The sequence below is a fragment of the Canis lupus genome, chromosome 15, assembly GCF_003254725.2.
Source record: "Canis lupus dingo isolate Sandy chromosome 15, ASM325472v2, whole genome shotgun sequence".
Classification (NCBI taxonomy): domain Eukaryota; kingdom Metazoa; phylum Chordata; class Mammalia; order Carnivora; family Canidae; genus Canis; species Canis lupus.
The window spans coordinates 39,259,107-39,275,778 of NC_064257.1; the positions used below are offsets into that span (position 1 = coordinate 39,259,107).

The 16,672-nt window shown below is 36.0% G+C and overlaps 1 protein-coding gene and 1 pseudogene across 3 annotated transcripts in view; both read right to left on the reverse strand.

Moving 5' to 3' along the window:
• The window catches only part of BLTP3B (bridge-like lipid transfer protein family member 3B), a 97,565-nt gene that overhangs the window by 12,263 nt on the left and 68,630 nt on the right, over positions 1–16,672 (reverse strand). For all 3 annotated transcript variants that reach the window (XM_025439522.3, XM_025439523.3, XM_049093985.1), the window contains 4 exons: positions 14,341–14,480; positions 13,514–13,664; positions 10,196–10,449; positions 9,747–9,855 (listed from right to left, as the gene is read on the reverse strand). In XM_025439522.3, coding sequence (XP_025295307.1) covers positions 9,747–9,855; positions 10,196–10,449; positions 13,514–13,664; positions 14,341–14,480 — 654 coding nt within the window. The remainder of the gene's footprint in view (positions 1–9,746; positions 9,856–10,195; positions 10,450–13,513; positions 13,665–14,340; positions 14,481–16,672) is intronic.
• On the reverse strand, positions 1,919–7,231 carry LOC112654860 (T-complex protein 1 subunit zeta-like; annotated as a pseudogene).

Here is a 16,672-nt window from a genome sequence, read left to right on the forward strand (position 1 = left end):
TCTTAAAATGTAATACATCTAATAAAGATTGGCTTCTAGTTTTCAAATGGGAGAGATGACATATGAAATAATAAAAAGATATTATCTTGCCTTTATTAGAGTGGACTCATTTAGATGTGATTTTTTTTGAAGTTCACACAACTTTAAAGACAAATGCAAACAGAATTTCCATACTGAAATGATCTTCATGCAAATGCATACCTTTGCCTGATCAGTGATTTGCTTTTGCCTTTAGCTGCTGTATTAAAATACAGTTCACAATTGGTAAAATATGTACCTAACTTTAAGATACAGATTAAGAAATGTAGGGGCAGTGAAACTACTCCGTATGTTACCATAATGATGGATATATGTCATTATATGTTTGTCTAAAGTTACAGAATGTATAACACCAAGAATAACTCTAACATGGACTTTGAGTGATAATGATGTGTCAGTGTAAATTCATCAATTCTAACAAAAGTATCACTCAGGTAGAAGGTGTTTATAATGAGAGAGGCTATGTACCTGTGGGGGCAGCAGGTATATGGGAAATCTCTGTACCTTCTGCCTCAGTTTTGCTACAAACCTAAAAATGCTCTAAAAAACAAACTCTAAAAAACACCTCTCTGTCCCATTCTCTACTTTTAGTTTTAAATTTAATGTTAGCTAATATTCATTTACTTTTTCTTAACCTTTGTCTGGTATATATCTTTTTCCATCACCTATTTTCAGTGTTTGTCATTTTATTTTGAAGGACTATCTTCTTGCCACACATGCTTGGATATTTTTCCCCCAACACTATCTTAGTACCTCTGTCTTTTAACAAATGAATTTTTTTAAAAAATTTTTTTATTTTAACAAGTGAATTTAAATCATTCATATTTACTATAATGGCTTCAGTGCTGTATTCTAATGTTTTCTATTTACGATGCTTCCTTTTTATTCCATTTTTAATTTTCTACCTTTTATTAGATTATTTTTTAAGATTTTATTTATTTATTTATTTATTTGAGAGACAGAGCAAATGAGAGAGAACATAAGCAGGGGAAGGGGCAGAGGGAGAAGCAGACTTCCCCCTGAACAAGGGAGCCCGACGTGAGAACTTAATCCCAGGAGTGTGGGATCATGACCTGAACCAAAGGCAGACACTCAACCGACTGACCCACCCAGGTGCCCTGTGGCTTTTGTTCAATTGGTTGGATATTTTCATCAAGGTTTCTCCCCAGTCCTAATGGTTTAAAGATTATTCATTATCTTTGGTCATCGAAGGTTATATATACAGTATTAGCATACATTATTTAAACACACATTGTTCTATCAAAATCTAGTGTAATTTCCTCCATCAAAAGGACAAAAACTTAAAAAAATTTTAAGACTTTTCTCTTTATCCTAATATTCATAAGTATTTTCTCTTTATCCTAATATTCATAAGTATTATGAAATGTCACCAATACGTCCAGGTAAGAGTTTTCACTCACTTCGCTCTGCATTTAAGTTGGCTTTACCAATCTGAAGGCTTGTTTCTTCCTTCAAATTTGAGACATTTCATTACTTCTTTATGTTTTCTATTTCTTTTTATCTTGTTCTCTTTCTAGAACTCTTTAGACACATGCTAGAATTTCTGGCTCTGTCCTTCTTGTGTGTCTATGTATGTGCCCTCCTGAATACCATGGGTCAAAAAAAGATATGTTACTCCTACTAGATGCCCTCTTATTCTATCAGTACACCTCAGAATCTTTTTTTTTTTTTAAGTTTTAAAAAAAAAATTTTTTTAAACTAATTTATTTATTTGATTTTTTTTCCCGTTTTATGATTTATTTATTTTTTTTTATTTATTTTTTATTGGTGTTCAATTTACTAACATACAGAATAACACCCAGTGCCCGTCACCCATTCACTCCCACCCCCCGCCCTCCTCCCCTTCTACCACCCCTAGTTCGTTTCCCAGAGTTAGCAGTCTTTACGTTCTGTCTCCCTTTCTGATATTTCCCACACATTTCTTCTCCCTTCCCTTATTTTCCCTTTCACTATTATTTATATTCCCCAAATGAATGAGAACATATAATGTTTGTCCTTCTCCGACTGACTTACTTCACTCAGCATAATACCCTCCAGTTCCATCCACGTTGAAGCAAATGGTGGGTATTTGTCATTTCTAATAGCTGAGTAATATTCCATTGTATACATAAACCACATCTTCTTTATTTTGATAGTCACAGAGAGAGAGAAAGAGAGGCAGAAACACAGGCAGAGGGAGAAGCAGGCTCCATGCACCGGGAGCCCGATGTGGGACTCGATCCCGGGTCTCCAGGATCGCGCCCTGGGCCAAAGGCAGGCACCAAACCACTGCGCCATCCAGGGATCCCCCCTCAGAATCTTTAATTCCTTTCCCCTAGACTTCTTTCCCTGTTCCCATGGGCCAAGATATCCCCTGCACACTGAACTGTGTTTTGCTAGACCTACACTTTGCCACTCTATTTTCCTTTCATTCTTTCCCTATTGTCTTTCTTAATGGTTATCTTAATGTTTTTACCGTACTTTTAAAACTTGTTTTTACTCTCTCCCCTCTATTAGAATACACTTTGTTCAGTCTTCTATATCAGTGCTATCCAAATAGCAGTCATTTAGCAACATGTGGTCATTAAAATTTAAACTGATTAAATACTAAGTAAAATTCAAATCCAGTTCCCTGGTTCCACTGGCCACATTTCAAGTGCTCAATAGCCAACTCATTATAGATTACAGAACATTTCCATGAGCATGAAATTATACTGGACATTGTTGTTCTAGACAGCCTATTCAATCTTTAGCTGTGTCCATTGTTTTGAAGCTGTCTTTATCCACCCAGTCATTAAACAAGTATGTTTTTTGAAGATCTACTAGGTAAGACAGTAAGTATTTTAGGAGTTAGGGATAGCTATGTACCAAATGAATTCTTGCTCTCATGTAACATATTCTACCTAACAAATAGAGAATATAGTATATAAAAAGATTCTAAGCATTTACTGAGAACAATCAACCAGGGTTAGGGCGGGGAAAGGAGCTGTTGAGGATAGAAGGATGGGTGGACGAAAATCTCTATAAGGGAAGACTGGACCAGAGACTCGCAAAAAGTAATGAAGAACGGGCGCCTGGATGGCTCAGACAGTTAAGTATCTGCCTTCAACTCAGATCCTGGGATCTAGCCCCATGTCGGGCTCCTTGCTAAGTGGGAAGCCTGCTTCTCTCTCCCTCTGCCTGTTTCCCCTGCTTACGCTGTCAAATAAAGAAAATCTTAAAAAAAAAAAAGTAATTAAGTGAGGCATAAAGATATCTGAGGGAAGAGAATTCCAGGCAAAAGTAGCAGCAAGTAAAAATACCAAGGCAGGAGCATGTCTCAGACAGGAGGCCAGGGTGACAGGAATAAATGGTGCAAAGAGGGAGAACAGCAAGAGGTAAGGACAGAAAAAAGCAAAGAACAAGATCATATGGGACTTTGTCAGCCACTAGAGGGAACTTGGTAATTTTAATTGGTTTGAGAAAGGAAGCCAGTGGAGAGTCTTTAGCTGAGAAGTTATCTGATATAAATTATATTTTGAAAATGGCACTCTGGTTGCTGGGTTTACAATAGTGTAGGGAAACAAAGGCAGAAGACACACAACTTACTATTATTTTTTATTTCAAAGACAAGATTTAAGTCTCAAAGATTTCCCATAAGAGCTTGTTCTTAAATTTATGAATTCAAAATCCTATCATGTATCTGTAAAAGTCTCCACTTTTCTTTAGCATCAACTGTATTGTTCATTTATTTATTTTTGTCTTTTACTGATTTTTGAAGTAGGCATTTTGTCATGTATTCCACCTATTCAAGCAACATCAAAATCTTTTTCTGTATTTGAAGAATTTCATATTTTATGAGCTTTTTGGGAGTAAAATTTGTTTCCTTCAATAAATGTTAGAAAATACTACTGAAATTTCCAGATTCCTTACCATGCATGTGACCCAGATATTACCATTAAAACTGTACTCACCCTAGATTTCCTTGAGATACTAAAGAAGGAAAGGAAGAGAACTTTCTCTTTAGGGGGCAGCAATGACAGCAAAAGCAAGGTCAAGTTCCTGAGTATAAAAGCTCAAATTCTGCTGACTGCAGCAGCTGCAATAAAGCTGAATTCATGCAACAATAGTAACAGTAATGCAAAATGTAAAATCAAGTGTCCAGTGTCAGGCAGCAGTGTTTCCTACCACACCAGATTACACTGTGCTGTGGTTTGGGGGCATGGAGGTAAACCTTGGGCCTGGTTCCCCAGGTCTCTCATGATTCTAAAATATATTTAAGAGCTTTGTTAAAAAAATAATTCATGTGTCCCATTTATCCATTTAGAATGTGTGATCCATAGGTTTTTAGTATGCTTACCAATGGTACCACTGTCACCACGATCACTTTTAGAATATTTTCATCACCTTTAAAATCCACTGTACCTATTAGCGGTCTGTCCCCAATGCTTTCCAATCCCACCCACCAGCCACTAATTTACTTCATGTCTTTACAGATTCGCCTCTTCTGGGCATTTCAGGTAAATGGAATCATACAGTATGTGGTCTTTCATGATCGGCTTCTTTCATTTAGCAAAAAGGTTTTCAAAGCTTCCATGTTGTAACATGTATTAGTGCCTCATTTTCTTTATTGCTGAATAATAATTGCATGCATATATCACATTTTCCTTGTCCATTCATAGCATGATATTTGGGTTGTTTCCACTTCTGAGCAATTATGAATACTGTTCTTGTGAACATCAACATTCATGTGCAAGTTTTTGAGTGGACCTCTGTTTTTACTTCTCTTGAGTGGAATTGCTGGGTCATAAGTAAGGGTTTAACTTTCTGAGTTACTGCCAAATTATTTCCCTAGCACCCACATCATTTTACAAGCCCAGCAACGTAGGAGGGTTCCACTTTCTGCACATCCTCCCACTACTCGTTATCATCTGTCTTTTTGATTAGTCATCTTAGTGGGTTTGAAGGTGTTATCTCATTGTGGCTTTGATTTACATTTTTATAATGACTAATGATGTCAAGCATCTTTTCATGTGCTTATTGGCCAGCCATTTTTATATCTTCATCAGAGAAATATCTGTTCATCTTTGCCTATTTTAAAATTGGGTTATCTTTTTCAGTTTTTGTTTGTTTTCAAGGAACATTTTATAACAATGAGATAACATATACTTATCTAACATGGTACCTTTTTTTTTTATCACTGAAGCTAAAGCAAACATTCTGTTTATTGGGTAAAAAGGCCTGCTTAATGTGTGTACACTGCAGTGCAATATAAAAAATACTGATTAATTATAATTTCAGAACTTCAGAATTTAAGTGTCCGTGTTCTCTTTCTTTCATATGGGAAAAGAAAATGCTTTTTAAAATCACTTGAAGTGTGGACAAAAATTCCACAGCTATATTCTTAGGATCACTATGTAGGGCCTTCATGATTCAGATGACAACAAGGGAAGCCTCAATTCAACCTTTTAGAAAAGACATTCCAGTTTGCGTAATCTCACCAACCAGGAGAACATTGGTGGCAATCACAGTGCGGGAGTGAAGAAGCTGTCTCTTTGTACTGTAGTTATCCCATGTGCTTACTGTGGTTGCTACCATTGGCTCACCTGTGTTCAAGTCCACACCTACGGGTTGACCTGATTCTGAATGTTCTGCTTGAACTTTAGTGTTTCCTGAAGGTCAAAACCAGAATTCTGAGCAAGAGCCTTGGGCTGAGCAATGCATCAGCAAATGCTTGAACTCCCAAGATGGGCCTTGCCCTTTATCCTGGGCTACTATTTAATCGAGGCTTCTGCCACTGCCACTGCCACCTCTCCAGCACCTGGAACTACACAGCCCTCATCACCAGCATTTTTAAAGCCGTCAAGCCATCTCTTAGTGTATCTTTTTTTTTTTAAGATTTTTTTTTAATTTTTATTTATTTATGATAGTCACAGAGAGAGAGAGAGAGAGAGAGGCAGAGACATAGGCAGAGGGAGAAGCAGGCTCCATGCACCGGGAGCCCGAAGTGGGATTCGATCCTGGGTCTCCAGGATCGCGCCCTGGGCCAAAGGCAGGCGCCAAACCACTGCGCCACCCAGGGATCCCTTATTGTATCTTTGATTTGAGTGAGTGTGTGCTTATCTGATCCTTTAACCAACAGTGTGACAAAGTGAGGATTGTTACAGTTCTCTTCTCCCAATGTGTACTCATAGACAAGATCTACAAAAGAATTGAGAGCTACCCCTCCAGAAGCAAGACTCAGCTTTTCGATATTTCTTTTAGCTCTACACAGAGCTACTATGCCTTCTTTTTTTGCAAATGCTTCCAAAGAAAAAAAGTCAATTCCCTTTTGATTAATAACAATGAATTCCTTTTTTTTTTTACAATGAATTCTTTATCTGAATCACAGATGTCCTTTTTTACTTCTATTATTTTTAACTCTATCTTCAATGAATTTTCTTTCATCTTTCATGCTTCTCTCTTCTGCATGCTTATAAAAAAAAAGCCAGAATTCATGTTTTGTTTTTCATATTATAATGACACACTGCATTTGAGCATGTATGCATTTTCGATTCTTTTTTTTTTTTTCATATCAAGACACCATGCTCCATGGTCCAAAACAAGACCTCTAAGTGTATTAGTTTCAGATTTAGGTTTCACCTCCATGATCTCAAACATGAAGAGGTCAGTAGGTTCATCTTGTTTTTTTAAAGGCCAAAATGGAGTCCACTACAGCCTCTGTTAAGACAGCAGCACATTCAGCATGCACTTTAGTATGTGAAGATGTCCTGGCCAGATCTCTAAGTGTTTCCCTACCCATTTCTTTGCTTACTCTGACTTTTCCAAAACCTGAAGTGCCTTTTCCTTTGTAGCTTCATATCCTTCTGTTATTATTCTGGGATGAAGATTTTCAGAAATGTAGAGATTCGCCTGTTTTAGTAGCTCTCCAATGATTAGAACATTGGAACTGGTATCATCACCAGTTGATGTCACCATGTCATACTTTGGCTACTGAGGAGGCTGCTGGGTGTTGAATTTGCATTTCATGAAGCAGTACACTGGCATCTTTAGTAAGCTTAATGTCTCCAGCACCAGAAACAAGCATCTTCATGGTACCCTTAGGCCCCAAGTTGGTCTGCAGCATGTCCTGCAGCCCCTGGGCCATGCTGATGTTGACTGCCAGGGCCACATGGGCTTAGGCCACCTCAGCCATGGGGTTCTGGGTCTTCATGGCGCCACAGCTAATCAGTACGAAAGGAGGAGGAGACCCGGCATGGCATTGCCCAAGGCCGGCTCCTTATCTTTTTCAGTTTTTGAGTTCTTTATATAGTGTGGATACCAATCCCTTATCAGATATATAACTTTTAAATGTTCTTCCATCCTGTGGGCTGTCCTTTCATTTTCCTGACAGTATCATTTGAGGCATAAAAGTTTTAAATTCTGATGAAGTCCAATTCATCTACATTTTTCTTTTGTCATATATGCTTTTGGTGTGGTATCTGAGAAGGCTTCCTAACCCAGGGTCATTAAGATTTATTTCTATGTTTTCTTTTAAGAGTTTTATATAGCTATACCTCTTACTTTAAGATCTCTGATCTACAAAGAATACATTTTTGTGGATAATGTAAGGAAGAGGTCTAGCTTCATTCATGTGGATATCATGTAGTTTCAGCACCATTTGTGGAATAGGCTATTATTTCCCACATTGAATTGTCTTGGCACCATTGTCAAAAATCAGTTAATCATAAATGTAAGAGTTTATTTCTTGTCTCTTTATTCTATTCCAGTAACCTTTATAAAACTCCTTTTCTACTCAATTAGCTAGAGGATATCTCTCATTTACAATTATGACTACTGCCTGTTTACAATCAAATGTTTGAGAATTCTTGGATGTATGCTTAACCCATTTTCTTTAAGATTATGGATATTGTTTCGATGTGTGACATCCAGTGATGGAGTGGGGGAAGGGAGAGGTAGTGCTGCTGAGGTGAGAGTTACCAAAAGTGTATCAACTGGATATAACACAATCATTCACTTCCTAGGACCTGGCAGCTGTAGAAGCTACCCTCCATGGATTCTAGTTATATGCAAACCTAACTGAAGTTTGCTATTTGGTAGAAGCACAGAAAGGGTCTCAAAAAGAAGTGCCTAGATTGTTCACCCTATTGCTTCAGGGATCTATTCTAATTTCAACATTCTGTTGGGAAGATTTCTCTTGTTTTTGAAGAGAATATTCTCCTGTACTTTCTCGGCCTTCTCACTTATTCACAGTGTATCATCTACCTGACTGACGAGCTCAGAAAAAATGTGTGATTCAGTCTTTCCTCACTTTGGTATGAGCATTGTCTACAAAAAAGATGCATTGTATTCTGCTTTCTTTATAAGACAGACCTGCAGTTTTGGGACCTAATATGTTTGGGGGAAAGAGACATACAGCAAACCTATCTTCTTACGCCTAAGCTATGTGCCCCATGTGAACTTACATCAGAAAGGAAGCTGACATTTTTATCTTTGTTAGGCCAGTTTCTTTGTTTGCTCTAGTTGATCCCAAACTCTAGAAGGGTAGACTTGTTGATTAGGAGATCCCCATGAACTGCTCCTACCTTAGCAATAGTTCTCTGAAATGGGTTTAGGGCTCCAGATTTTTCAGGTTTTGCCTTTTCTGGTTTGCTCTCTGTGCTCTTTTACAGATTTCTGACCCCACTGATGGTACTTCTTTTTCTTTTGTAGTACTGTTATGATTTTATTCTTTTAATACATGTCATTTCATGAGGTTCTGATAGATGAAATAGATGCATAGATAAGTCCCTCATATTTCACTCTCCAGTAGCTAGACTGGAGTGAGACTAGAATACTTAAGTCTACCAAGCTCTTTCCTCTATTCCATACCACTTTGTAAGATATAGTCCTGATACTAGAGACCTTAAAAATCTTGTTAGACTGGAGATACTAATTCTTAAATCAAGGTATTAAAGCAGAACTAAATATATAGCAATATACTATAAGTAACTAATGCATGGAGAATAACTACCGAAGAATTGTAAGAAGTCACATCAGGTATTAAGAACAGATGACTGAAAAGGAGAAGCTTGAGATAACCTAGAAAGGAAACATACAATTCTAAAGAGAAATAACAAGGCAAGTAAAATGGAGAGGGAAAACTGCACGAAAAATTCCACTACAGGGAGTATACTGAAGTTGGTTGACTATATATAAAAGAACACTGGGAGACAAAACTAAGAAAGAGATCAAGTAGAGGGATCCCTGGGTGGCTCATCAGTTGAGCGTCTTCCTTAGGCTCAGGTCGTGATCCTGGGGTCCTGGGATCGAGTCCCATAGCGGGCTCACCACAGGGAGCCTGCTTCTCCTTCTCCTGTGTCTTGCCTCTTTCTGTGTCTCTCATGAATAAATAAGTTTTAAAAAAATCTTTAAAAAAAAAAAAAAAAAAAGAAAGAGATCAAGTAGAGACCCAAGTAAGCTCAAGAGCCATGTAAGACCATAAAAGCCTCTGTCACTTTCATTCAAAACACATTTGTACAACAGGTATTAAATGAACTGTGGATAAGTTATTTCTGAAGTAAAAGGATCATAGATAATATTTTATTCCAAGGTACTAAAAGTGTCCCTCAATCATCTACTAACACATGTATATATCTATAAACAGTAAGTATGAGTAAGCAATCATCATATAAAGAATTTAATTTTAAATTTCAGCAGGTATTCAATTAAATGCTTTTGATATATACCTCTGATATGAAAAGAGCCATCATCATTTCTCTCCACCACAAGATGGTCAATATGAACAGTTATAGGAGCTGGTTCCAGGGATATTGTACTGCTACGAGGACTGTCATCCTACAGAAAAGAGAAATGGCATCAGAATATTGTTATTAAAGTAAATGATAAAGTTAATCATTTTCTTAACAACATTACTTCAGTGGATAATTTTAGTGAGTTGGAAACTTATCTTCAGAAGCTTCAGATGATATGGTGAAAAAACTGCCCATTCTACTTTTATATTTTCTAATTTCTAAGGATCTCTTCATCATTCCCCCACAAAGAACACAGATTCATTTCAATAACTGCTAAATGAGTATATATCATAGAGGAGACACATTCTTAGACATGAATCAAAGTCTAGGTAGGCAAAGTGAACATTTATAACATGAAAATATAAAAATACTTATTAACATACTTTTAAATTGATTTTTGTGTTAGAAACTTGTATCTTCATTGGCATCACTGTTGCAACCATTTCATCTTCCAAAAAATGCTGAATATTAGTAAGAGTAGATGTAAAAAACTCAGTGCTAAAGTTTTCTATATGGCATTGCAGAAATCCATTCTTTTCTGCAAGCAAAGAGTGTATTACAGCACCAGGCCCACTCTCGAATCTCAGGGTAATCTCAGGAGAGGATTTGGAATGAATTATAGATTTATGATCTGAACCTATGGCAAAAGAACACATAAAAATTAGAATTTGTAGCACTACTCAGAAGTGTCACTCCCAACTATTTGTCATTAAGACATTATTGTCACTTAGTACAATGTTAAAGCAATAATGTCTTAAAGTTTTAATATTTACCTTTCATTTAAATCACACTTACACATATACAATATACCATACACAACCCAAACTTGAAAAAAATCATAGAATTTAAAATGCTTCTTAAGCTATTTCTCAGGAAGTAACAAAAACCTTAAGTTTTGCATTTTCCTCATTAATACTGGGTCCTTAAATAATTAGAAAAGTAAATACACAAGACAGAAAAGGATAGAAAAGGTAAGGATGGGTAGTAAGATTAATAACTCTAAACACATTATTTACTTTTCTGTATCACAGGTCAACAAAAATGAACTTCGTAGCAGCAAAGAAATAAATATGATCAGTTTCACAATTCACAGAACCCAATGAGTTAAGAAAGAAACTGAATTTTCTGGAAAAGTGAAACTTTACTGAAGTCTTGAATTTATTAGTCTTGGTCTTCATAAGAAGACCCTACTAATTAAATTCGTGATGGAGAGATGTTTGTTTTTCCTCAGCATGGACGTGAATACTTTAGTCTTCAAAATGTCAAACGTATAAATATTTGTGAAGGGAAGGGGATGTAAGAAATAAAACATACTTATATTTATGCACCAAGGATAGATCTCCATACACAACTCAAAATGAAGAGTTGTTTTTACAACTTTATTTCAGGTACGATGTTAGTACTATAGATTAACATTCAACATAAATAAATAATATAGATATAAGAAGAGTCCACATAAAATTCTAAAGAATTCTTTGAACAATTAAGAACTCAGACTTTTTTTTTAAATAAAAGATAAAATAGCCACAAATTGATGATGGTTAGTGCTCTTTTCTATATCAAGACAAACAACAATTAGTCTAATAATAAAAGTAATTAGAAACAACTTGATAAATGTGATTTTGTTTGGTCTTTTATCTATTTATCTACATATCTATACAGAGAGAGAGAGAGAGAGAGAGAGATACCTACTCACTCTAAGGAGCTGAGAGCCAGAAATAACTTCAAACAAAGAGTATTTGGAACGGAGACCAAAGAAAATCTTCATTAGTCAAAACTAATTCCTGTCTTCTACCTTTCATGCTATGAAAATATTACATAAAAGTCTTCCTATTAAAGGACTCCAAATCCACACATTGTAGAAAAACAAAAACAAACAAAAGCAAAAACAACTTTGCAATTTTGATTGGTCATGTCAAAGTGACAGCAGTTACAAACCACAGATCAACCTCTGTTCATATGGCTTATTGTTTGAGATGTTCAAGCTAAACTATTTTTTCTCCCTTTCCTTTTATCCCATTTCCCCTTGCTCCTTTCTTTTCCTTTTGCTTTCTTCCTTCTTGATTTTTGTTTATTTTTAGACAACCAATAGAGACAGTTGAGAAAAAGAAGGCATTAGTACTGACTATACAACCCATACACATACTAGACATTTCAAAATGATTTCTTTAGTTAAGAGCAACATGAAACAAAGTAATAGGACATGGTACTAAGTGACCTATAAAAATAAGTAAAAACAACTGAGCAACTGGAAGTAATCTTGAGAGTGTACAATTTGAAAAGTGTTTGGATTGGGAATAGAACAGGGTCTAGGTTTTGAAATTTCTTTTGTTCACTATGAAACCTTTAGCTTCCTCTATTTTGCATGCTATTGGGATTTATACTTCTAACAGAAAATTCCTGAAATTTTTTAACAGATTTTTTAACAGATACATTGTAAACTGCAAAGTCTATACATAGAAAAAAGCCAGGAGGGTTGCCTGGGTGGCTCAGCGGTTTAGTGCTGCCTTCGGCCCAGTGTGTGTATGATCCTGGAGACCTGGGATCGAGTCCTGCATCGGGCTCCCTGCATGGAGCCTACTTCTCCCTCTGCCTGTGTCTCTGCCTCTTTCTCTCTCTCTCTCTCTGTCTCTCATGAATAAATAAATAAAATCTCTAACAACAACAACAAAAAAAAGCCAGGAGACAATTTTTTCTACAATGTTGATTTAAAAACAAATGGCATTTACCTGCAACTCCCAGGATTGAGGTGATAGCATATTTATTTGATATCATGCAGGACTATGTATTTCAACATGTTATGTATCAGATTTAGCATTCTATATATATAGCAAAGAAAAATATTACAGCTCAGTGACTTTTTAAAGACTTTAAAAATGAACACTGTCATTTTAAAAGCTTAGAACTATTCTAATAAATTAGGGATCCCTGGGTGGCGCAGCGGTTTGGCGCCTGCCTTTGGCCCAGGGCGCGATCCTGGAGACCCGGGATCGAATCCCACATCGGGCTCCCCGTGCATGGAGCCTGCTTCTTCCTCTGCCTGTGTCTCTGCCTCTCTCTCTCTCTGTGACTATCATAAATAAATAAAAATTAAAAAAAAAAGATTTATTCTAATAAATTAATTTCTTCAAATGAATGAAAACCATGAGTGATAACTTCATATAAACTTTGAAAAAGAGATGGTTTCATATGGTTTCCTCTTCATACACTGCATGTTTTGTTGTTTATATCCCTCTACGTCCAAGTGAATGTGTTGATCTCAGAATGAAGGACCATAAGAACATGATACATGATTTTTCCAAATACCAAGTACCATGCCGGACTCAGGAAATGTTTGGTTTTAAGCAAGATAATGATACAAAAATTGACATTAATTCCAGCATAGAACTAAGTTTGACATTCTAGGATTACTTTGTTATTCTTTTCATATAGAAAAGAGCTCAGTTTTCTTAAACCTATTACATCAAAGAACAAGAAGACTAAAAAAAATGGCCCTTAATAAAGAAAACAAAAGGAAATTAGAAACATGTTATATTTCTAACAATCAAAATACTTTATGAAAATAAGGTAATCTAAAAGAAATCTCTTACATTATTATAAACAAATATGACTTGTCCTTGAATCCATTATACCAAAGATAGAACTGCTAAGGAATCATATGTATAAAAACAAAACAAGGTTAAATCATATTTAAGTCTTACCTATTGGACGATTACAAAGGTAATGCCGAAGACTGATATTGCCTAATTGATCTGGTGTCACTTGGTCCACTTGAAGACAGATTTCCATATCTTCCCCTCGGATGTCAATTTCCCCATTAACACCAGTAATTTTAAACACCACAACTGACATCTAATAATGATTGCATAATAAATATTAGCACACCAAGTAATTCAAAACACAATTTAAGAAATGACAACAGGAAACTATTATAACTTCTAAAAACACAAATGTGACCTAATATAACCAAAAATATACTCTGACCAATGCAACATGGTTATACATTATAGTGACAAACTTTAGCTTTTCTTTAGCTTTCTTTCTATTCAGTCAAGAGAGAATTTTTTTAGGTCACAAAGATTATATGACATTTCTGTGTGAAATTATTTTCACTGAAGGCTGAACACATTTTCTAAGTCATCTGTAGGAATACTTCACTGGGTGGAAAGGGCTTTAACCAGCAACATACTTCTTTTGTAGGAAGTTCCTCATAAGAACTGATTACTATTGCCCATCAAACTCATTTTCAAAATGTATTTAAATGTCACTACAATAAAGGCCAAAAATAAAAGATGGAAAAGACAGAACCTCCCTTCCTCAGTGTGAGAAAAACAGATGTAAAGAAGTGAAATTCAGAGAAAAACAATTCACCAAGAGGAAAGGAAGAAGTTTCAAGAATAGAAAGAGTAAAGTGAGTCACTTATGACTATGGCAATTCACTTTATATATTGTCATAAAACGTGCATGTATTAAATATGAAATAAAAGTGGTAGCATTTCTCTTCACAGAACATCTCTGAAATGATTACCAAGTCTTGATTTTCTTGAGCACCCTCTGAATTTGTACTGATGGCATCTGGGGAGGTTTCACCAAAATTTGGTAGATTTGCACTGGCATTTGCACTCTCTCCAAGGCTCTGGTAATTTGTAGTCACATTCTTTTTAATACCTGAAGTAATAAAGAAATAAACTAACAAATTAAAATCAGTTTTAGACATGATCCAACAATATTACATTTATCTAACCAATATGGGATATCCCTCAACTCTTTCTCAAGCAAAGGCTTGTTTAAAAGACAATAGGCAAAGACAAATTAAAATTTTTTTGACAAATTAAATTGTTATTAGCTAGCAAATAATAGGAAATAATATCCACAATCAATCTCTACAATCATGGAGATATGAAAGCGCTAAACTTAGGTTGAAAAGAAATGTGAAACACTGACCACAGGCCCATTGCTGGTGCAGTGCTGGAGTAACAGGTTTCTAGTTAGCCAGCTTTCACCTCCTGCTATGCTACCTCACTTGGAATAGTCCCAGTTTATTTTTTTTTTAAAGGTTTTAATTTATTTATTTATGATAGTCACAGAGAGAGAGAGAGAGAGAGAGAGAGAGAGAGGCAGAGACATAGGCAGAGGGAGAAGCAGGCTCCATGCACCAGGAGCCCGACGTGGGATTCGATCCCAGGTCTCCAGGATCACGCCCTGGGCCAAAGGCAGGCGCCAAACCGCTGCACCACCCAGGGATCCGGAATAGTCCCAGTTTAACCACTGCATTTCCCCTTTCAATTATTTTATAGTAATGTCTAATTATCATCTACATGAGGTTAATGCCACTATTATCAGTGTGATCATCTTCCGTTCTTACCTACCTGTCATAATTTATCAGTATGGTATGTTTCATTATTTCTCAAACTCTGTGGTCAAAGACAATCTTAAAAAAATTCTGTGTCCATCATAGACCAATACTTTAAACACAAAAAACAAGAGTCTTTTCCTAATGTAAATCAATTCCTCGGATATTATGGTTCAGGAGAACTAGGAATTTATAGTCATATGTCGTTTAACTGTTACACAGGGGTGCCTGGGTGGCTCAGTCGGTTCAGCACTGGACTCTTAGTTTCAGCTCAGGCTGTGATCTCAGTCAGGGTGGTGGAATCAAACCCTGTGTCTGGCTCTGCACTCAGTGCAGAGTCTGCTCAGGATTCTCTCTCCCTGCCCTCCATAAATAAATAAATAAATAAATAAATAAATAAATAAATAAATAAATAAATAACTTTAAATAAATAAATAAAGCTACACACAGAATCAGTCCTCTTATATTTTCAAGATGCAAAAAACAGTCTACTACTAGAATCTATTCAAAGGCAGTAATTAGAAATGCAGACAAATTTATGAACAATGATATTAATTATAGCATTTTTATAACCATGGAAAATGATAAACAATCTAAACATCCAGTATCAGGAAAATGATTAAAAGGTCATGGTACAGGGGCACCTGGGTGGCTCAGGTGGTTAGACACCCAACTCTTGATTTTAGTTGGGGTCATGATCTCACGGCTGTGGAATCAAGCATACCTGGAGTCTCATCCTGGGCTCCATGCCAGGTGTGGAGCCTGCGTGGGATTCTCTTTCTCCCTTTCCCTTTGCCCCTCCCCTCACTCATGCACATGCTCTCTCTCTCAATCAATCAATCAATCAATCAATCAGATCTTTTAAAAAGAAAAGTCATGGTACGTTTTCATGACAATTTAATATAGACTTTAAAAATATTTTCAAAGGAGTTTAAGTATTAGAAAATGATTAAAAGTGATAAAAAGCAGGTTAATCATATATATAGTATGATACCAAATATATATATATATATATATATATATATATATATATATATATATATACAAATGTATATACAAAGTCATAGAATAAATGATGGTATCACTAATTATGGGACTTTGGGTTATTTTATTTTCCAAATTGTAGTTGTTGGTATATATTCTCCAAGTTTTCTATATTGAATGGTAGTCATTTTCATTATTTAATTTTTAGAAATAATAATAAGGAAATCACTAAAGCTTTTTAAGAACAATTAAGGGGATCCCTGGGTGGCGCAGCGGTTCGGTGCTTGCCTTTGGCCCAGGGCGCGATCCTGGAGACCCGGGATCGAATCCCACATCGGGCTCCCAGTGCATGGAGCCTGCTTCTCCCTCTGCCTATGTCTCTGCCTCTCTCTCTCTCTCTCTCTCTGTGACTATTACAAATAAAAATAAATAAATAAATAAAAAGAACAATTAAGCATATTTTCTATAGGAACACTGTTTATGAAGTATGTTTTGATCATAAAGCAGAAATCTGTTAAGGCAG